This window comes from Vicugna pacos, chromosome 17 (assembly GCF_048564905.1).
Source record: "Vicugna pacos chromosome 17, VicPac4, whole genome shotgun sequence".
Lineage (NCBI taxonomy): Eukaryota > Metazoa > Chordata > Mammalia > Artiodactyla > Camelidae > Vicugna > Vicugna pacos.
The window spans coordinates 13,966,209-13,988,676 of NC_133003.1; the positions used below are offsets into that span (position 1 = coordinate 13,966,209).

General features: G+C 49.8%; 1 protein-coding gene and 1 non-coding gene across 4 annotated transcripts in view; one reads left to right on the forward strand and one right to left on the reverse strand.

The window, feature by feature from the left end:
- The window catches only part of DLEC1 (DLEC1 cilia and flagella associated protein), a 63,549-nt gene that overhangs the window by 34,217 nt on the left and 6,864 nt on the right, over positions 1–22,468 (forward strand). For 2 of the 3 annotated variants that reach the window (XM_072940992.1, XM_072940993.1), the window contains 15 exons: positions 137–332; positions 1,552–1,744; positions 2,535–2,593; positions 3,118–3,286; positions 3,690–3,783; positions 3,995–4,125; positions 4,233–4,391; positions 6,853–6,992; positions 16,014–16,167; positions 16,780–16,890; positions 18,046–18,176; positions 18,565–18,756; positions 19,693–19,763; positions 20,187–20,338; positions 22,071–22,189. In XM_072940992.1, the coding sequence (XP_072797093.1) occupies positions 137–332; positions 1,552–1,744; positions 2,535–2,593; positions 3,118–3,286; positions 3,690–3,783; positions 3,995–4,125; positions 4,233–4,391; positions 6,853–6,992; positions 16,014–16,167; positions 16,780–16,890; positions 18,046–18,176; positions 18,565–18,756; positions 19,693–19,763; positions 20,187–20,338; positions 22,071–22,189 (2,071 nt within the window). The remainder of the gene's footprint in view (positions 1–136; positions 333–1,551; positions 1,745–2,534; positions 2,594–3,117; positions 3,287–3,689; positions 3,784–3,994; positions 4,126–4,232; positions 4,392–6,852; positions 6,993–16,013; positions 16,168–16,779; positions 16,891–18,045; positions 18,177–18,564; positions 18,757–19,692; positions 19,764–20,186; positions 20,339–22,070; positions 22,190–22,468) is intronic. The other variant, XM_015236295.3, reaches the window with a different exon arrangement.
- TRNAS-GGA (transfer RNA serine (anticodon GGA)) lies at positions 12,720–12,791 on the reverse strand. The gene has a single exon. It is a non-coding gene; the product is annotated as a tRNA-Ser (tRNA).

Consider the following 22,468-nt stretch of genomic DNA (forward strand, 5'->3'; position numbering starts at 1 on the left):
GGGGACGTGAATCTGCGTGCCCCTGGCTCCCTGTTCCCCTGTGTGTGCACTTCCCGGGGTCACAGTCAAGGCCAGTTGCATGTGGGTAGTGGACTGGGTTCTGTGACAGCCTTGGGCCACAGAGTTCCGATTTCAGCCCTAGTGAGACTTCACTCCCCAACCTTGTCAGGAGTTGGGCAGCTGGTTGCTTTGGATCTGATCTATATTTCTGGTGATAAAAGCCAGCCGGAGCCGGGAGAGCTCACAGACTTAACAGCCCAGCACTTCATACGCTTTGAGCCTGAAAACCTCCAGTCCACGGCCAGCAAACTCCTGATTATTAAAAATGCCACGTGAGTGACCCCTGTGCAGGAACCCCAGCACACACCCTCCCTCCTCCTCACCTGGCCTGAGGTCCCAGGGAGGAATCTGGGCAAAGGCTGGAAGGATCCAGATTTGCTCTGTTGGTAGCCTCTGGCCATGTGTGCCTATTTAAATGGAAATCACAGTAAAAGTAGGTGGAGGGTATAGCTCAGTGGTAGAGCCCATGCCTAGCATGTACAAGGTCCTGGGTTCAATCCACAGTACCTCCGTTAAAAATGAATAAGTAAATAAACCTACCTACCTACTCCCACCCAAAAAAAAATTTTAAAAAAGTTCATTTCCTCAGTGGCACCGCCACATTTTAAGTACTCAGTAGCCACATGTGTAGCTAGTGGCTCTCATACTGGACTGAGCAGATACGTAAGATTTCCATCGCTACGGGAAGTCATACTGGACAGTGTTGCTGTAGGTCATCTGGACCACCCTCAGCCAGGAACAGTTTTGCCACCCAAGTCCCAAGATCAGATATGATGGTCTGTGGGTTCCATTCTTACTGCCATTTATTCCGTGACCCCTCTGAGCCTGGCCATCACACCAGGACAGACCTCGGGGAGCCTCCAGGTCAGGCTGCCCATGTGACCCAGGCCTGACACAGGCTCTGGCACCGCACAATGAGCAATTGTCACCTGCCATCCCCTCCTCCGCCGACCCCTGCTGTCAGCAGCGCCCTGGGGCTGGGGTCCCGCCCCTCCTGCCACCATGGAGTTGTCACCACTCCTATTGGCAGCCTGAGCACATATCTTTCTGGACAGAGCAGTTTTGGGAGGCCCAAACTGGAGAGGCAGAGGGTGGGGTCGACATGGCAAAAACTCTCATGTGGTAGGAGAGACCACAGAAAATTTTCCTGGTATCTGGGAGGACCTGCCGGATGGTTAGAGTGTGATTCCCCGTGTTTACCGTTTCCCCTGAGTCATTGTGGCCCTAACCTCCGGTGGCTGTGGGTGGGGGGCCGCAGGGGGGCTGTGTTAGGAGGTCTCCAGCTCGGACGCCCTGACCCCTGTGTTCTCTCTGACCCAGGCTCCCCCATAGGAAGGGTCTGAAGGCTGACCTGGCCACTCCCTGCTCCTGGGTCCTTTCCTGCTCACCCCAGGGGCCCGGCCAGGCCAGACAGGGGTGGGAGGGCCTGGTCCTGACAGAGAAGAAACATGGCCTTGGATCCACTGCCGACTGTCAAAGTTGCCCCCACAGGCACGTGGAGCTGGCCTTCCACTGGCAGATCATGAAGCCCAACCTGCAGTCCCTCATGCCTGGAGAAGCGTACAGCATGGACAGCATCCAGTACCACCCTGACCGCGAGACGGCCTTCTCCATCACGCCCGAGAGGGGTGTGCTCAATCCCCACGCGGACCACGAGTTCATCCTGAGCTTTTCTCCTCGTGAGGTTAAAACGCTACCACCTTGATGGTCACACCTGATTGGGTCACGATGATTAACCCTCTGTCCCTGTTCTTGGGTGACACTGAAGCCCCAACTGACCCTGCTGAGATCCCTGGCATCCTGCCAAGGTCGGCTCTTAGCTGAAAATGGGACTGGGGGATGCGCTTCTGTGCAAGACGAAGCAGCTCGTTTTGCGTGATCCTGACCCCACACACCCCGTCTGCAGCAACAGCCGGGGGCTCATTTCCTCAGCTCTGGTGCCTTTCGTATTTCTGTGAAGTCAGAGCCATTACCATTCCTGCCGAGCCCACAGCGGCCTCCAGACAGTCAGGTGGAGGTTCCCCAGGGCAAGCCCCCTGGTCCAGCGTGAAGCCCTGTGTGTAACGGGTGAGGGGGGAAATGTGAGGGGGCTGCCCAGGGACCCTTGTTGGTTAAGACAGCAGGCCTGCCCCTCAACCCAGCATCCAGCCGCCTCACTGTCCATCCTGGGAGGACATGGTGCTTCAGACACGTCGAGGGCTCTGCCAAGGGCCTTTCCATCCTGTTCCCCCAGGCGTAGCTGAGGTGGGCGAGCCAGTCTTGAGCCGGCAGTAGCCCCGAGCCCCTGAGTCCTGCTCATGTCCCAGCAGCCACCTCTGTTTCCCCGGGGTGGGGAAGAGATAGCAGGGAGGCAGTGCTGTGTTCAGTGGGAGGCCTTCCCAGTGTCCAGGCCCAGGGGAGGAAGAATTCCTGCCACGGCCCCCGCCTTCTCTGCATCAGGCTTTGGTTTTCAGGGTGCTGTGTTTATGTTACAGCTGAGGAATTTTCACAGTGTGCTCCAGATGGTGCTAGAGGAAGTCCCAGAGCCCATGAGGTGAGTGGGAACTGGGCCCCGGCTGAGAGGCAGGCAGTGGGGCCTGTCCTCCCGATGGGGGCTGTGGGGAAGGGAGTGAATGAGCCACCTGACCCCCAGCAAGCTTTGATGCGTGGGAGCGCTTTGCTTGCCTGGGTACCCGGGCCTGGCTCCACGTGCAGGAAACAGAGCTAACAGACTCACCATGAGCACCGCAGGCCACCCTGGCACCTTGGAGCTGTGCCCCAGGCTCATGGTTACTGCCAGGCAGCTAGGCTGGTGGCCCCTGGATGGTGGTGACTAATGAGGGAAGGTTTTGCCCCGTGATGGCACCTCTTCCATATCGTCCCTAAACCCACTGTCGAGGTCAAGGAGGTGCACCTGCCCCAGGCCTATGGTTGAGCTGTTTGCGTCCGTCGCTGATGCCTCTAATTTCAGGGGGCTTGGGGGCTTGGGAGCTGTGTGTAGGGGGTGGGTGCTTTCTTTTCACAAGACCAGAGAGAGGGGACATGTTGGCTCCGAGCTCATGGTGGGTTTGTGTTCAGCTTGGATTTGGAAAACCTGAAGGACCCCTCATACTCTGTGGATGATGTGATCGTCCTGGAAGTCGAGGTGAAAGGCTCAGTAGAACCTTTCCAGGTTCTCTTAGAACCATATGCCCTCATCATCCCCGGGGAGAACTACATTGGCATAAACGTGAAGAAAGATTTTAAGGTAGGTCATTGTCCCTCCCTAGCCTAGGCTGGCTGAGTTGGTGCTGAACTTGGGCGTGTGGGGAGAAGGTGGCTGGCGGGGCCAACGGTAGTGGCCACTGCGCAGAGGACGAGCTATTCCCGGAGCCCACGTGGTTTGCACAGATGCTGGGCATGTCTGTCTTTCTGTCAGCTTCCCAGCATCCTCTGAATGACAGAACTGTGGAACCTGTTCCTGTGATCGTGGGCCTTTGGCCAGATATGGCGCCCACAACTCCCACAGTGTTTGTTGCATGGTCAGGATTTAGCTCAGAGGCTGTTGAGAGGACCTTTTGTGAGCCCACAATCCTGCAGTCCTTTGACAAGTCCAGATCTTACCTGTGAGGGCAGTCCCTGGGGAGCCTGACTTGGGGTGTGTCTTCCAGATGTGGAACAACAGCAAGTCGGCCATCAGATACACGTGGGGCAAGATCAGTGACTGCCACATCATTGAAGTGGAGCCCTGCACAGGGACCATTGGTACCATGGGGACCGCGAGAGGGGCTGGCTGGGGAAGGAGACCTCACGGCGAGAGGGGCCTATGCAGGGGCTCAGGGCCAGCCCGGGATGAGCGCCAGACGCCACCTGGCCCCTGTGGTGGATGAGGAGTCAGCAAAGGCCAGGCATCTGGGCCCGGCCCCAGAGGGTACCTGCCCCTGCGTCCTTTCTACACCTCTCCTGTCTCTCCCAGAGCCCAGCGAGGTCGAGGATTTTGAGTTGAGCTTCACTGGGGGTGTCCCCGGCCCGACCAGCCAGAACCTACTGTGTGAAATCAAAGACTCCCCGTCCCCAGTGGTGTTGCACATCGAGGCAGCCTTTAAGGTGCCGAGGGTGGGGCGGGACAGCTGGGCGGGCCAGAATGGTGGCCAGGGCAGGGCACGGAGCCCACATCCAGGTAGCCCAGTGACAGTCCCCTCTGGGTGTCTCAGGGGCCTGCCCTCGTCATCGACGTCTCAGCCCTGCAGTTCGGTTTGCTGCGGCTGGGCCAAAAGGCCACCAGCTCCATCCAGATTCAGAACGTCAGCCAGCTCCCGGCGACGTGGTACCTGCAGGAGAGCCGCGTCTGCCTGGGAGAACGGCAGGCGGATGTAAGTCAGGAGCTGGGGCTCTGGTGGTGCCCCCTCCCCGCAGGAGCCAATTAACCCTGGGGTTTGAGCTTGAAGCTCCTGCTGGTGCATGCGGAGTGCAGAGACAGCAGAGCGGGGAAGAAGGCCTGCCTGGTGACTTTTGCCTGGCAGTGCCCCCCTTTCCTCATCTCTGAGGCAGTTGGGGGTCCCTTTTACAGCAGAACTTAACCCTGAACTGGATTTTCCTGTTCCTTTCTCTACCTTCTGACGCAGAAATAGGACAGGGGTTTCTCCCTCCATCAGAACAGCCCGAGTCAGGAAGCAAACAGGCAGCTGAGTCAGGAGGGAAGCTCCCTAGGCCTTCAGGGAGGGGCGGGCCCTCAGGCTGACTCCACAGGTTCCCAGCCTCCCAGGGACAGTGCTTGCAGTTTGAGTACCTGCCACCAGGTGGTGTTTGGTCAGAGGCTTGTGGCTCAAACCGAAAGGCTCCAAAAGGAACATCCTTTCCACTCAAATAGCGCTTTTCCTTTTACTATAAAGATAGAAAATATTAAAAGTGACTAAGTATGATCACCATCACGTTTAAATTATGGCATCATGTTTAAATGTGATGTATAATCCGGAACATAACCAAGTCACACCCAGCATCGTTAGTTCCCTACTCATGGGCAGGCAGCTGGACATCACTGGCTCACCACGCCCCCTCTTCACACTGGGACTTGGTGGTTGCAGCTCCGTGGAAGCAGCCATTGCACTGTGAGAGTCTGGCCGGGTGTGTTTGATATTAGCACCCTCCCTCTGGCTGCTTCCTACCAGGGTTTCCCTCCCTGCCGCCCACTTCCCCTCCTGATCAGAACGCTGTACATTTTTCCTTCCACATCCAGGAGCTGAGGAAAGACAGTCACAGCCACATATGCATCTTATCTGCCAATGTTCCTTCCCTTCTCCAGGACTTTTTCTTTCCAGCCAAGAGCCATTCTTTACCTGCTGGCTTCACTTCCCTTCTGGACACTCTGAAACTTAGAAGTTATGACAGTTTGCACCAAACTGCCAACACCATTGTCAGGAAAGCATTGCCAACTGGCCTGTCCTACAAGCTTGGAGTCAGTGCTGGCCCTCCCAGGGCGCACTTGTCTCCCTGCTTGGCTCACAGAACCACAGAGGCTGGGACTGGGACCTGGGGACAGGATGGGACCAGTATCTTTGGGCAGGAACCTTTTCTTCCAACGAAACCTTTGGCAGAAGCCCAGGATCTAGAATAAAGTGTGCCTGCTCTGGGCACCTGGAGGTAGTCTCTTTAGCCATCCCTGCCCCAACCTGCCTCTCCCCACATTCCACTCCCCTGCCCTAGGAGTTCTGAGCAATTTCTGGGACTTCTCGGAGCACAGTTGGCAATTTACAGACCTCAGCCAACTTCCTCATTTGACAGTGGAGAAACAGCGCCTTCCCAAGGCTCGTACAGCTCTCAGGTGGTGGAATCACATCAAATCCCAGTTCTCTAATTCCCAGTCTGTGTTTTGCTCCCACTGTGCAGAATAACTACATTTCATAATCGTAGTAATTGTCAGTTTCACAGTGTACTAAGGTTTGTGTCCTAGTCGAGGTTGGTAGAAATCCTGTCTCTACGGTTCTCTGCACTGTGTTCTTTTGCGCTCTCAAAAGTAATGTTGAAATTTGGGGTTGGTTAGATGTCCTCAGGTCAGGAGACCCAGAAACCCAGCCCCCAGACCACAGTCATACACCCTGAGCTCCAAAGGAGATACACGTGAGGAACAAAGAGCAAAGAAAGCAAAGGCGCTGTTTCCTAACCAGCCAAGCTTGGGCCCAAACGCCAGCGCTTGAGCCCTGGTGAGCCAGGCCAGGGCACCCCAGCCGCTCTTCCTGCGGCTAAGGCCAGCCCACCCCACCCTCCAGTGCCAGGGAGGTGGGAACTCAGAACAAGACAGCACAGCGAGGCGGCCGGGGTAGGACAGGGCAGTTCTGGCCAGCAGGGGGTGGCCAGGTCTCCCTACAGGCAGGTGTCTTGCCCTCCTGGTCTTGGTCTTAAGGAAGGAAGAGACCAAAGAGAAGCAATGTTCTTCCTGGTTGTGATCTTTCAATGTCTAGTGACTCCCTGCTGGCCAGTGTGGCCCATCTGGGGCCAGGGGACCTCACAGTCAGGCTACTGCACCCAGTCTCATCCGGGACGGGAAGAGGGGCAGAGAAAGCCCTCCGTAGGTGCACACTTCTTCCTGAGCCTTTCCTCTTCCCTCTTAGAGCCTGGTATGCGGGAGGAGGGCAGGCCTGGGTGAATGAGAACAAGCCTGCAGTGGGGGTGAGGTCAAGGGGTGGGGGAGAGACCACGTGGGTGCAAAGGAGAAATCTGGATGCTTGCCTCCTGCATCCTAGAAGCTCTCTGTAGAGCCGGAGGCAGCTTGGGTATGACCCTGGCTGGTCACGGCCAGCCCCCAACCCTCATCCTCGCCACTGACCTTCCCATCAGGCGTCTCCCTTCGACATCGAGCCCTCGAGTGGCCTGGTTCCGTCGCTGGGGAAGTGCAGAGTGAACATCACCTTGGAGGCCCTTCACTGCCAGCGTCTGCAGTCTGTCCTGGAGCTGGAAGTGGTCAACGGAGCCTGGAGGTGAGGGGGTTGGGGGAGCCACTACAATGCACTCTGTGCATATTTGCAGCTTATTATACTGTGTGTAATTACATATTTGTCTACAGACATTTCGGAATTTAAAGTTATTGATACACATTTAGCCTATAAAATTTGGCAATTACATAAAAGAAAGTTAAAATGAGCTGGAGATAATTCATTAGTAATGTTATGGGAGATATATATATATATATATCTCTACCCCTAGTATGCGTATGCTAAAGGGATGTACGTTCATGGAACCGCTTTGGACCATACTTTATTGTTTCCAAGTAAGGGTTAATGCGCACAGAGCCCTTGGTGCAGTGTTAGTCTTTCAAGATATGCTGCCTGAGAAGCTTACTCATGTGCGGGGTGTGCTCATAATGGAAGGCTCACAGCTAGACTGTTCAGGACAGCAAAAAACTGGAAGCAACCAATGTTCAGCCACAGAATTGTGACAGTTTTTTTTAATTTTATTGAGATATGATTGACATATGTCATATGTGTAAGTTTAAGGTTTACAACATATGGACCTGATTCATTTCTATTTTGCAACGTGATTGCCACTGTAGCACTAGTTAACACCTTCATCCCTTAACATAGTTATCATTTCCTGTTTGTGGTGGGAATAAGCAAGTCTCCTGGCAGGTTTGATGTATGTCACACGGTCCTGTTGTCCATGATCACCCTGCTGCACGTTAGATCTCCAGGACCTGTTCGCCTACTAGTTGCAAGTTTGTGCCCTTAAACCACATCTCTCCTAGTTCCCCACCCCCAGCCCCTGGTAACCGCCATTCTACTCTGTTTCTATGATTTTGGCTTTTTTAGATTCTACACATAAGTGATATCGTACAGTCTTTGTCTTTCTCTGACTTACCTCACTTAGCGTAATGTCCTCAAGGTCCATCCACTGTTGTTGCAAATGGCAGAATTTCCTTCATTCTCACGGGTGAATATTATTCCATTGTGTATACGTACCACATCTTCTTTATCCATTCATCTGCTGATACGTAGGTTGCTTCCATACCTTGGCTATTGTGAATGATGCAATAAACATGGGAGTACCAATACCTCTTTGATAGCCTGTTTTCATTTCCTTTGGATGTATTTCCAAAACTGGAGTTGCTGGATCAGCTGGTAGTTCTATTTTTAATATTTTGAGGAGACTTTATACTTTTTCTGTTGTGGCTGAACCAATTTGCATTCCTACCAATGGCGTACAAGGGTTCCCTTTTCTTCACATCCTCACTTGTTATCTTTTGTATTCTTAAAGATAGCCATTCTAACAGGTGTGAGGTGGTAGCTCATGGTTGTTTTGATTTGCATTTCCCTGACGATGAGCAATGCTGGGCATCGTTCCATCTACCTGTTGGCCATTTGTGTTCCTTGGAAGAGTATATAGTTTCTCTGCCAATTTTTTAATTGGATTATTTGTGGGGTTTTTTGCTATTGAGTTGTATAAGTTCTTTATATATTTTGGATATTAACCCCTTATCAGATATATGGTTTTGTTGACTGAAAAAAAAATGCACAGCCTAAAAGTTGAGAATTATGTTTTATTCAGGGACCTTGCTGAGAACTCCAGCCCTCAGCTCTGAGGGATTGTTCCCAAGAGGTAAGGGAGGAGCTAGAATATATAGGAGTTTGGGCTGGGAAAAACCAACATGTAATAGCACATCAAAAGATGACTGCTAATCACAAGAAACAGACATCTCAAGTTAGTAATTGTAGTGCTTTTCTACGTATGAGAAGATGCAAGTGTCTGAGCTTATTGAAATCATTCCTTTCATACGCCTCTTAACTACCTAGGGCTAGTATCCTGTTTTTCTCTGTGCACCTCTGCAGGCAGGTGCGCTGGCTCTTGGCTCCATGGTTGCGACATCTTCTGTCTCCACTGAAATGGCAGGCGACATTCTTTGTCTACGGTGTGCAAATACTGTCTCTCTTTTGATAGATCGCCTTTTCATTTTGTTCAGTTTCTTTTGCAGAAGCTTTAGTTTGATGTAGCCCCACTTGTTTTATTTTTTGCTCTTGTTGTTTTTTGCACTTTTGATGTCAAATCTAAGAAAGCATCACCAAGACCGATGTCGAGGAACTTGTACCCTGTGTTTTCTTCTAGGAGTTTTACAGTAACAGGTCTTTTAAGTCTTTGATCCACTTAGAGTTAATTTTTCTACATGTGTATCCAGTTTCATTTTTCTACATGTATATCCAGTTTCCCCAGTGCCATTTGTTGACGAGACTATCTTCCCCATTGAGTGTTCTTGGCTCCCTTGTCAATTAGTTGGCTGTATATGTGGCATTTTTAAATGAGTGAATACCATTGTCTTCTGGGAGGAACACTGGTGGATTTGAAGGTTCTTAGTGATATTGCTTCCCTCCCTCCCCTCTCTTCCTTCTTTCCTTCCTTCCATTCTTACGGGAAATTCCCTACATATGTAAAAGTAGTTTAGTGTAACGAGCCCCCAGGTATCCATCATCTATTTTCAGTAATTAGCAAATCACTGCAAATATTGTTTCATGCACACCTATCTTCCTACTCCTTCTCAAACTATTTTGAAGCATAATACTCATTTTCTTAAGCTGGCTGGTGGTAATATTTTGTTTCCTGAGCTGGGTAGGGGTGGTACACAGATTTTTTTCCCATTATTCTTCTTTAAACTGTGTACATATATTTAAACTTTATATGTGTTTTATAGTCATTTTTGCATGTATTTTGTATTTCACTATAAATACATTTAACCCCTCATTTTAAATGTTCACGGATACTTGAATTAACTTCCAAAAAGAATGTGCCATTTTATGCTTCCACCTCCAGGGTATGAGGCTACCCATCACCTCAGTCTCACGGGGATGGATGTTCTGGGACTTCTGTACTTCGGCCAGCGATGGCGGGGTGGGGGCGGGGAGTACCAGCACTTGCCATTGTGGGTCTCAGGGTTTTCCTCCATGCTCAGGGATGTGTCCTTGCCCTTGCAGGTGACTGACTTATTAGTGGGTGTCCTGGTTTTGGCAATCATATTTTTAAATTTAAGTTTTTCTGTTTGTGAATTGTTCCCTTTCCATAGTAAACTTACTTATTGTATTACGGATACAACAGCCTCTCCAGTGACCCCCAAGGAAACTGATTTTTGTTGCCTCAGATTTGGGTTTGGAATCCTTTACTTTTTGGTTTTCCTTATGTGTCTAATAACAGTTGGCTGCCCGGTCCTATTTCTGAATGGCGGAGGAAGTTGATTTGCATGAGGAGCTGGTGTTGTCAGTTTTCTCTGAGTAAGAGGGTGTAGACTGGAGGGCCCTCCTCCTCCTCCCAGGAGGGACCGGTATCTGAGCACCCTCCCAGGATGCAGCTTCCTGAATAAGAAGAAGGGGCCTTGGGGAAAACGGCCCAAGACAGGCCCAAGACGAACAGTAGAAGAAACCCATGCTGGCCAGCTGTGCAGATCGGTTCATTCCTTTCTTGGTAAACAGAGTATTTAGGGCTGTGTTTCCTCTGGACAGCTGAGAGGGCCAGTGTTACCGCAGGATCTGCCCTGACCTCTCTTCACGGCCAGGCCCACATTCTTCAGTGGGGTTGGGGAGGCCGGTAAGTCTTCTGTGTGTTGCCTGAGCTCTGGGGCAGGAGCTCATCTGGCTGAACCGGCCCGCTAATCTCCTCACACTCCTTCCTTACCTGCCCTGCTCTTTCCCCGCAGCCCACCCCGCCCTGCGATGCCTCTCATCCTGTTAAGGAATCTCTGCAGGGCCTTCTCTGGGGGTTTTAAGGAGTCGTCATGTTCTCTTCTGTTTTATCGGTTAATCTGATCACATCCTTTCTTTTGATTTTTTTCCTCATTGGAATAGCATTAGGTTTACTTCTTCATTTAAAAATTTTCACACATAGTACGTGACGTTAACATCATGTCTCATTATAATGATGACACATGGGCCAGGTCTAACAGCTGACAGTCCTGACCTCCATCCTTCTCCTCCCTGCCCTCCTGTTTCTGCACTCCCTCAGCGGCTTTTAATAGTACTCCTCCTGGGGTATGTGAAGTGACGTTTCACTGAGGATTTGATTTGAATTTTCCTGATGGCAAATGATGTTTAGCATCTTTCATGTGCTTATGGGCCATTTGTGTATCCTGTTTTGAGTTCTTTGCCTGTTTTTTGTTCGTTTGTTTAAATAGGACTATTTATCTTTTTATCATTGAGGTGTGGGTGTTCTTTATATACTCCAGATACAGGGCTCACTAGGTATATGATTTTCAAATGTTTTCTCTCATTCTGAGGATTGTCTTTTCGCTTTCTCGATGGTATACTTTGAAGCACAGAAGTTTTAAATGTTGGTGGAGGCCAGTTTACCTTTTTTTTGGTCTTTTGTTGCTTGTGCTTTTGGTGTCATAGTCAAGAAACCATTGCCTAATCCAATGTCACAAAGATTTACTCAGATGTGTTCTTCTTAGAGTTGAATAGTTTTAGCTCCTCCGTTTAGGTCCCTTATCCATTTTGAGTGAGTTTCTGTACATGGTGAGAGGAAGGGGTCTGAGTTCATTCTCTTCCAACTAGGTAACCAGTTATCCCAGCACTGCTTCTTAAAAAGACTTGACTTTACCCACAGAACTGTCTTGACACCGCTGTCAAAACTCGAGTGACTCTAAATGTGGGGATTTAGTTATGGACTGTCAGTTCTGTTCCACTGATCCATTATGTCTGACCTTATGCCATATCGACAGTGTCTTGTTTAAAGTGTCTTTGGCATAACTTTTGAAATCAGGAAGCATGAGTTCTCCAACTTTGCTTTTCTTTCTCAAGGTTGCTTTGGCTCTTCTGGGTCCTCTGAATTTCCATATGAATTTTACGGTCAGCTTATCAGTTTCTAAGAAGACTCAGCTTAGGCTCTAATAGGGAGTGTGTTGAATCAGCAGTTAATCTGGGGAATGTTGCCATCCTAACAGGGTTAAGTCTGCCTCTCCTTGAACATGAAATGCCTTTCCACTCATTTACCATTTATTTAGGTCTTTTTACATTTCTTTCGATGATGTTTCGTCATTGTCAGTGCACAAGTCTTGTATTTCTTTTGTTAAAGTTATTCCTAAGTATGTTACCACTTTTGATGCTTTTGGAAATGGAACTTCTCTTAATTTTATTTTACAATTACTCATGGCTAGTGTATAGAAATACAAATGGTTTTGTATATTGAGCATGTGTACCTGCATTTAGAGATAATTCTACATCTTCCTTTGTAGGATATGTTAGGGATGTGTCCTTGGCCTTGCAGGTGACTGATTGACTTAATAGTGGTTGTCCTGGTTTTGGCAATGATATTTTTAAATTTCAAGTTTTTCTGTTTGTGGATTTTTCCCTTTCCATAGTAAACTGTTATTTATTGTCTTATGGATGCAACAGCCTCGCCAGTGACCCCAAGGAAGCTGATTTTTGTTGCCTCAGATTTGGGTTTGGAATCCTTCTTTACTTTTTGGTTTTCCCTCTGTGTCTAATAACCGTTGGCTGCCCGGTCCTGTTTCTGAATGGAGGAGGAAGTTGTTTCAAAGTATGCCATCAAGAAAGCGAAAAGACACAAGGTCCTGGGTTCAATCCCCAGCACCTCCTCTAAAAATAAAACAAATAAGTAAACCTAATTACATTTCCCCACAAAAAATTTTAAAAAATAAATTAATGAAAATAAGTATCATTGTGATTTTTACTCTTTTAAAAAATTTATTTTATTTTATTTTTTACCCTTAACGGAGGCACTGGGGATCGAACCCAGGACCTCATGCACTCCAAGCACATGCTCTACCACTGAGATATACCCCCCATGCCTATAGTTTTACATTTCACATTTAAGTCTGTGGTACATTTTGAGTTAATTTTTGTATATAAGCAGCAAGGTTTAGATAGAGCTTTATTTTTTTTTTTTGCCTGTGGATATCTAACTCCTCCAGCATCATTTGTTTGAAAGACTGTCCTCCCCACCATTGAACTGTTTTTTGCACCTTTGTCAAAAATCAGTTGGGACAACTCAGATGTTCTTCAGCAGGTGAATAGTTAAATAAACAGTAGTTTAAATGGAGTACTACTCAGCAATAAAAAAGAACAAACTATTGATACAGTCAACCACGAAGATGGACCTCAAGGGAATTATGCTGGATGAGAAAAAGGAAATGTCAAAAGATTCCATATTGTATGACTCCATTTATAAAGTATTCTTTTTTGAGGGGGAGTTTCCACCAATGTCACTTTATTTATTTATTATATTTTTTAAAACTGAAGTACAGTCAGTTATAATGTGTTGACTTCTAGTGCACAGCACAATGTCCCAGTTATGCATATACTTACATATATTTGTTTACATATTCTTTTTCATTAAAGGTTATTACAAGATATTGAATATAGTTCCCTGTGCTCTACAGAAGAAACTTGTTTGTTTGTTTTTAATTTATTTTTATATATAGTGGCTAAAATTTGCAGACCTCAAAATCCCAAATTTATCCCTTCCTACCCCCTTTCCCCGGTAACCATAAGATCATTTGCTATGTCTGCGAGTCTGTTTCTGTTTTGTAGATGAGTTCATAGTGTCCTTTCTTTTCTTTTTCTTTCTTTTTTTTTTATTAGCAGACTTAATTTTTTTTAGAGCAGTTTCAGGTTCACAGCAGAATTGAGCAGAAAATACAGAGAGTTCACACATAGCCCTCCCCACCCACACATATATACTCCCCTACCCTCAACATCCCTCATCGGTGTGGCATATATACGATCAATGAACAAACATGCACACATTATTATCAACCAAAGTCCATAGTTTACATTAGGGTTCACTCTTGATATTGTACATTCTATGGGTTTTGACAAATGCATAATGACAAGTAGCCACCACTATAGTATCATACAGAATAATTTCATTGCCCTAAAAATCTCTTGTGCGCCATCTGTTCAGTCCTCCCTCCCTCCCTCTCCCTAAACTCCTGGAAACCACGATCTTTTTATTGTATCTGTAGCTGTGCCTTTTCTTTTCTTTTTTTTAGATTCCACATATGAGTAACATCATATGGTGTTTTTCTTTCTCTTCCAGGCATACTTCACTTAGAATGACAGCCTCTAGGTCCATCCATGTTGCTGCAAATGGCATTATTTCATTCTTTTTATGGTTGAGTAGTATTCCATTGTATAAATATACAACAGCTTATTTATCCAGTCGTCTGTTGATGGACATTGAGGTTGCTTCCATGTCTTGGCTATTGTGTATAGTACAGCTATGAACATTGGGGTGCATGTATCTTTTTGAATTAGAGTTTGCTTCGGATATATAGTATTCTTAAAAGTATAGAGATGGAGAACAGAGTGCTGGTGGCCAGGGATTGGGAGGGAGGAGGACTGAGAGAGGTGACTGTGATTGTGGCTATAAGAAGATAGCAAGAGGCATTCCTCTGATGAAACTGTTCCGTGTCTTGCCTGTGGTGCTGTCCTGAGTATCCACATGTGATGAAATTGCACAATAGACACAAACGAGTGCAGGTAGATGGACGGGGTCTGAGTAAGATTGCTGGGTTGCATCTGCGTTGATCTCCTCCTGCTTGTGATACTGTGCTCCAGTTATGCAAGATGTTACTATTGGGAAATGGGGGGAAGGGTATACCGGATCCCTCTGTATTTTTTTGGTTACAATTGCATGTGAATCTACAGTTATTTCAAAATAAGAAGTTAAAAGCAAAATGTATGTTCTCTCCATTCCTCATACAGGGGAGAAAAACCCAGGCATACCTGTGTGTGTCTAATTTTAGGTTTTCTGTGTTGTTCGCTGACCTGTGCCTCCCCCTACAGCAGCGCGCTTTCTTACTGCTCTGTGGGAGTCTTAACATCCAGTAGAGTGATTTACCACTTTATTCTTCTTTTTAAAAATTGTTTTAATTAGTCTATATCCTTGATCTTTCTATATAAATTATATAATAAACTTGTTTGTATCTATAAAAATCCATGCTAGGAATTTGATAAGAATTGTGTTAAACCTAATAGACCAATCTGGGGAGAACTGACATCTTTTCTATGTTGAACACAGGCCAGGCTGCACCGTCAGCCCTGGAGGGGAGCTTCTAACCCACGAGCATGATTTATGCCTCTCCATTTATTAAGTGTTTTGATTTCCTTCATCAGTGTTTTGTAGTTTTCAGCACACAAGTTCTATACATGTTTTATTAGATATGTACCTAAGTGTATCAATTTCTTAAGCAATTATAAATGGTATTATACATATTTTTTATTGAAGTATAGGTTTACATTGTGTTAATTTCAGGTGTACAGCAAAGTGATTCAGTTACACATACACACACACACATACACACATATATATATATATATTCTTTTCCATTATAGTTTATTACAAGATGTTGAATACAGTTCTCTGTACTATGTAGTAGGTCCTTTTTGTTTATCTGTTTTATATACAATGGTGTGTATCTGTTAATCCCCAACTCCTAATTTGTCCCTCTCCTCCTTTCCCTTTGGGTAACCATAAGAGTCTGCTTCTGTTTTGTAAGTTAATTTGTATTATTTTCTTTAGATTCCACTTATAAGTGATATTACATGATGTTTGTCTTTCTCTGACTTACTTCACTTAGTATGATAATCTCTAGGTCCATCTATGTTGCTGCACGTGGCATTATTTCATTCTTTTTTATTGCTGAATAGTATTCCTGTGTGTGTGTGTGTGTGTGTGTGTATCACATTTTCTTTATCTGTTGTTGGTCACTTAGATTGCTTCCATGTCTTAGCTGTTGTAAATAGTTCTGCTATGAACATTGGCATGCAAGTTGGTATTATATTTTTAAGTTCTGTTTCCACTTGTTAGCCTATAAAAATGTTATTAATTTTTGTGTGTTGATTTTTACCCTGTAACTTGGCTGGCTGACTCATTAGTTCTAAGATTTTTATTCATATAGATTCCTTGGGGTGTTCTACGTAGACTGTCATGTCATCTGCACATAGGGACAGTTTTATGTCTTCGTTTCTGATGCGTATGCCTTTAATTTCCTTGTGTTCCAGCTACCTTCCTGTGTATGCCGAGGTGCAGGAGCCCTACGTGTACCTGCAGAGCAGCCGGGTGGCTGTCACAGACCTCTACCTGGGCGTGCCCGCTAAGGCGACTGTCACTCTCATCAACGGCACGCTCCTGCCCACTCGGTTCCACTGGGGCAAGGTGAGTGAGCCCACGCTGTCGGGCACCAGGTCTGCAGCCCTCAGCCCCAGAGGCCCAGGTTAGGGGACATTGCCCCCCAGGCACCTCCCAGAACAGATCCCCCCACAGCCTGCCCCTCTCCCCACAGTGCCCAGGAAAGCTGGGCTCCTCCAAGGAGCAGCACACCTGGTCCGGTTTTTCCTTGCTCTGGCCTCAGGATTCCAGTGCCCTGCCCAAGAAGGAGTTTCTGGTGCACACAGCTAGACTTCCCAGCCAGCATAGCCCGTGGCTGGTCCGCAGCACTGTTGTGGGCTGCTCCCCTCCAGGGCTGACTGTGCAGCCCGGCCTGTGTGCTGTGGGAGACGGGGCCATGCCTTTGTGCATCAGAGGCAGCTTCCCTCTGTTCCCCATCACCCTGGGACTCTCAGGGCCACTTGTTTAGTCCCCACCACCCTGACAGTTGTGAGGTCCATCCAGCTGGGTGAGGAGAGGAGAAGGGACCTGTGGTTTCTCCCCACCGGTGAGCCCCTGCCCTGCTGGTCTCACTGTGGGCCCCTAGCCTGCCAGCCTCCCCAGAGCACGCTGCAGTGCTGTGCCCCAGCCCAGTACTTGACCCAGCCATGTGTCTGCCAGCTGCTGGGGCTCCAAGCAAGCTCCTGCACGGCAAAAGTCTCCCCAAGACGTGGCACCCTGGGCCCCAGTGAGGAGCGCCAGCTCAGCCTGGAGTTGACCGCTCATACCCAGGTGAGTGAGGCGTAAGGGGCCTGCTTGACCGTGACTGGGGAGGCACCCTGGCTGGCTGCATCTGTGCCGGCCAGGAGGTCTGCCTCAGGCCCCCCTCCTGGTCTTGTGAGTCACATGTGGGTCTGGGGTCCCCCTTCCTGCTGGGCCTGCTGTCTAGGGACACAGGGTCAGGAAGCCTGGAGCAAACCTGGAGGTGTCCTGAAACCCTTTATTTATTTATTTTAAGAAATTTTTATTTTATTTTATTTTTTTAATTGACGTACAGTCTGTTTTCAATGTTGTGTTAATTTCTGGTGTACATCATAGTGATTCATTTACGTATGTGTATGTGTGTGTATATGTGTATATATTCCTTTTCATATTCTTTTTCACTATAGGCCATTACAAGGCCAAGGTATTGGATATAATTTTCTGTGCCCTGAAACCTGTTAGTGCCAACTTTAGCCCTCCCCAGGCCATTCTCTGTGGCTCAGCTGGGCCCAGCTTTCCAGCCACCCGGAGGCGCAGAGCAGAGCCCCTGCCCACGGCAGGCCCTGTGCTGGGTGCCGTGAGGGAGGCTGACTGGCTGCCAGGTTCCTCCCAAGAGGGACACTGCTTCTCCTTGGCGCTGCCCACAGGCGGAACACGCTTAGTACTTGGGTGGTTGCTGGCTATCTGTTTGTGGTTCTTGTGGGGAAAGAAACTTCTTCCTTGCAGGGACCGGCAGACCCGGTCCCAGTTCCTTCCCAGCAAACTTGGGGACAGCGGGCTTTCTTAAAAAGCTGAGCCTGAGATCCAGGGTGACAGACAGACGGGCCTAGGCCTGGCACGCAGGAGACCTTAGCTTCATTGGAGTAAATGTGCAGCTTCTCCAGAGGTCTGTTTGGTGGGGCCTGCCCTCACATGGGCTTGCCCAGATGTTTGGAGCAGAGTCTCAGCCGGGAGCCCTGAGGAAGGGGACAGGGGCGGGGGGAGGATGTGGGCCACTAGGCCGGGTCTGGGGAGGGTGGCTCACTGGAGGGACTGGGAGCTCTGCCACAGAGATGAGCCTAGACTGAGGTCAGGACCTTTGTGTTGAGCCCCTACAGCAACCACCCATGCTGTGGAAGACCATCTGAGGCCCCTCTGCTGGGGCCTAGCTCTGGAGTGATGTGTCCCCGATGGGCTTTCTTACAGGAAGAGTTGACAGATCTGGCCCTCCCTTGTAACGTGTCGGGCATGAAGGAACCACTGGTTCTGGGCATTTCTGGGAAACCCCAGGGACTGCAGGTGGCCATTGCCATCTCTACAGAGGACCCTGACAGCAGGTGAGCCCGCGGGTGGGGCCGGGGCCTGAGGGCTGTGGCTGCCATTCAAAGGACCAACCAGGAAAAGGCCGCCGTGTTGCTGGGGCCCCTGATGACCTCTGTGGGAACAGACCCCTCTACCCTACCCCTGCCCTCTGTGTGTTTCCCCACACACTTGAAGGCATGGTGTCCAGGCAGGTAGAAGATGGCGGGGCAGGTCTGTGGCATTTTGTGGCCTCTCTTGACATCATGGGTGGGCAAGGAGGGTGCATCTGTGGGGCGGCAGCTTAACGAGGAGGGCTCAGAGGGTGAAGTCTGGTTTCTAGGCCGTTCTGGCACCCCCGCCCAGGGCAGCTCGCTGCGCAGGGCCGTGAGTGGCCTGTAACCTGGCATCCCCGGCACGGGGCAGTGTTCCCAGCACAGAGCTGCAGCAAGGCCACCCAGAGAAGCTCCTCCTGGACTTCGGCTCGACAGTCCCGCTGAGGACCTGTGTGAACCGTCGGCTCACCCTGACCAATTGCTCCCCAATCCAGACCCCTTTCACCCTCAAGTTTGAGTACTTCGGGAGCCTACCAAACAGCCTGAGCCAAAAGCCCAGCCTGTAAGTCTGGTTCTTCTCAGAGGCTGATCCTGGAGAGGATGTGGCCTCTGTGTGGTGCAGGTGGCCAGGGGCTGGTGGGCGTGAGCAGGGGAGGAGGGTTTTTTCAGGTAGACGCAGGGAATCCCAGAGAGGAAAGGGCTCTGCCGCCTGCCTCCCCGGCCCCGAGAGGGCCTGTGGGAAAGCCAGGGCTTGTGCCCCTTCTTCTCAGCTGGGCCTGCTGGGGCAGAGGGCTTCTGATAGACCAGGCAGTGCTGGGGCCTGTTGGGGGGGTAGTTACTGGAGGTGGAGGGAACCATGTGGGCAGAGATGTGGCAGTGAGGCTTGTTGCCAAGCTGTACCTTGAAACCAGCCACAGTGAAAGTATTTACACCCCAGAAGTTGGCATTTTACCAGCACACCACCGTGGATGCCTCACCACAAAATCTCCTAAGGCCAGGGAGCCCAACTTCGAAACCACTACCGTGTGTGGAGGGGCACCACTAACAGTCCCTAAGCCATTAATTTGCCCGCTCCAGGAAGTTCGTGTGTGCTCGCTGCTGGACAGACGTCAGCGGGAAGGGCTGGAGTGGCCTTTGCAGGCAGCCGAGCGAGGGATGGGGAGTGTTGGCTTGGTTTGCGTCCGGGGGTCGTTAGGACTCAGAGCCTGGGGATCGGGGGTCCCTGCCCCAGAGCCCTCCTGCGTTTGTTGGGAGGCAGTCCTGAGGCTAGCGGGTGGCCTATAGCTGGGGTACCTTGGGCGGTAGGGGTGCAGCAGGGCGAAGACCACAGGCGGAGGTGGAGAAGAGACCTGACCAGCTCTCCCGGGGGAGGAGCAGGCAGGGCCACCTTCCTCCGCTTGGCACCTGGTAGGATGGCGGTTGCCGGGGCGGCGGGTGGCTCAGGCCTAGGGAGCGGCCCTGATGGTTTGGTGCTATTTCTGTGTCCTGTCTGGTAAAGCCCCAACATGCCTCCTGTCCTGCTGAAGACGGCGCGGATGCGGGAGCTTCTGGCCCAGCGAGAGCAGCTGGGTAAGAGCCCCAGGCCGGGCCAGAGCAGGGTTTGGTGTGGCCTTCCAAGGACGTCGGCCAGCTGCTGCAGGGAGAGGACCCTGACCAGAGACACTTCTCGGTGTCTTTTCTACCAAGGTCCCTGAGATGGCCGTGGCCTTCCACCTCACAGGGCCCCGTCTTTTGAATGCGGCATCTCCTTGCTAGGGCTTTGATTTGGGATGAGTGGTGGCTCATGAGGGAGGGCTCCCACTGGGGCGCGGCCTCACCAGAGGTGAGAGAGGCAGCCCAGGGACCCAGGGCTCCCTGGAGGAGGTTCTGTTTAACCAGACCGAGAGCGGCTGTAAGGTTGGCTTGTCTGCTTAGGTGCCTTGCTAATGCTTGAGGGTTTGGACCTCATTCCTGCCTTGGGGTCCTTAATTCCCATTCCTGGTTCTCCCCCAGAGTTTATGGAAAGCATGTTGTCTCACGGAAAAGGAGCTTCCTTCTTCCCCCACATCTCCCAGGGCGTGCTGGGGGCCCGCCAGCAGCTCAGCATCAACATCACAGCCTGTGCGAACATGTGGGGCGAGTACTGGGACAACCTCCTCTGTGTGGTAAGGGCAAGCGGGGGTGGGGGTGGCCTGGGGTGCAGGCACCCTGGCCGTGACCCCAGCCTTCAGGTGCATTCTCCTTCTACACCTGGCCCTAAGACTCCCAAATTTCATCAAGTTGGAAGAGGCTGCCCACTGAGCTTGGGAAGGGCCTTTGCATCTGCAGCAACCACTGAGATTCTTGCAGGAGGGGTTCTGGGAGCAGAAGTGCCCACACCTTTTCCCATGAGGCTGGGACCACACTGAGGGGAGCAGAGGAGTCAGAGAGGCTGCCTTCCTAGGCCAGGACCCGAGATCTCAAGTGGGGATAAGTGTGGAGAGAGAACACAGCTTCTCAGAGCTGTAGCCTCGCCCAGATCTTGGTGCATTCATTCATCCTCCCATCAGTCCATTCATTTACTCGCTCATTCAGCATGAATTGAGCACCTACCATGTATGGGTTCCTGTGTGGTCCACTGGACTGTGGAGGATACAGGGATGAATAAGACAACAGATAATATAAGTAGAGAGCTCTTAGTTTTAGTATCCACACTAAACGTGAAACGTGTACAACGTCCAACACTATTTAGTTATTGCATAGAGGTTTTTGTGAACTATTTAGTAAACTGAACAGGTTAGTTACATTAAATATGGTAGATGTTTGCTTTAAATTGTGCTATACCCAATGACAAAGGATTGTTCACCTTAATATACAAAGAGTTCTTAACTAACAATAAGAGGGGCAAAAGCATCCCAAGTGGGCAAAAGGTTTGAATGGGCAATTGTAGAATGACAAATACAGATGGCCAGTGAACATGAAAAATAGGTCACCATCACTGGTAATTAAAGAAGTGGAATTAAAAGTCACACTGAAACACTAGTTTTCATGAGATGAACAAGGTTGAAAAGTTGTCAGTGAAAGTGCAGGGAAAGGGTGCTCCGTGCCTGGTGGGGCCGGCTGGGGTATGTGTGCTCCAGAGGCACTTCTGCACTTTGCTGGGGACACACGTTGAAAGTTGCCCCAAGGAAAGAAGTGGATATGTGAACCAATATCTTCGTACCAGGGCTCCTTTTCTTCTTAGCACTGTTTACAACAGGGAGGGTCAAAGGGAACAAACATCTGTCAGGAGAAGATTGGACAAAAACATTAGGCTACGTCCGTACGGCTGGGTTCCCCACAGCCCATTCAATGATGCTGTAAAGTTCACTAGAACAATTTTTAGACATTGTTAAGATAAAAGAGAAGATTACCAAAACAAAAGCACGCCCAGAATGCTCCTTGCTTGTATGTTTTATGTCCACAAAAATCAATCTAGACAGTTGTACACAGAAATGTTAACAGTGAGTCATGCTGGGGGGCAGGGTCGGATTATGGGTATCACATTTTGTTTTAAATTTAAAAAATTTTTATTACTTTTTACTAGCAGTTATTTCCATTTAAAAGACAAATGCATTTAATCAAAGGGGCCAAAGACCATCATGCTGGGAGATTTGTGTGGCTGAAGGGCTGAGCGGGAGAGCAGATGGAAGGGCAGGGCAGGGAAGCCAGGGCTGGGAGGTCAGGCGGCCCCAGGCCTTTGGGGGTGTCCGGGGGATGAGCATCAGTGGGGAGAGAGTCCTCGCCCTGCTGGGATCAAGCTGTGGAGACCCGGGTCTGGGTGCAGGAGAGGAGGACTTGGCGTGGAGGGGATGAGGAGCCAGGGAGTGCAGTGGCAGCCAGTGATGAGAGTGACAAAGGATTGGTGTCTGTTTGCAGGTGGGAGACCTGCCTCCAACAGTCATCCCAGTGCACATGGCGGTGGTGGGCTGCCCCATCAGCTCCCTGAGGACCACCTTCTACACTACTGACCAGTTCCAGAAGGAGCCTGTCATCAGGTACCCCACCCCCATCCTCCTCCTCTCATTCTGGAAACCCTCTGGCCTCCATCCCGGGCTGCCCATGCCAACTCGTTGCTACTGGCCACTTGGTACCACCCAGCAAGAAAGCCCTGGAACAGGGCGACCCTGCAGAGAGAGAGGCCTCAGGGGACAGGGCTGCAATCTGCACATCTCAGAGGGCTTTGCAGGGACAGAAGTAGCAAGTAGTCATTGTGGCCCAAGGTCAGGGCCAGACTCAAGGCCCCTCACACTGAGTTGGGATCTGTGTGGTCCGTC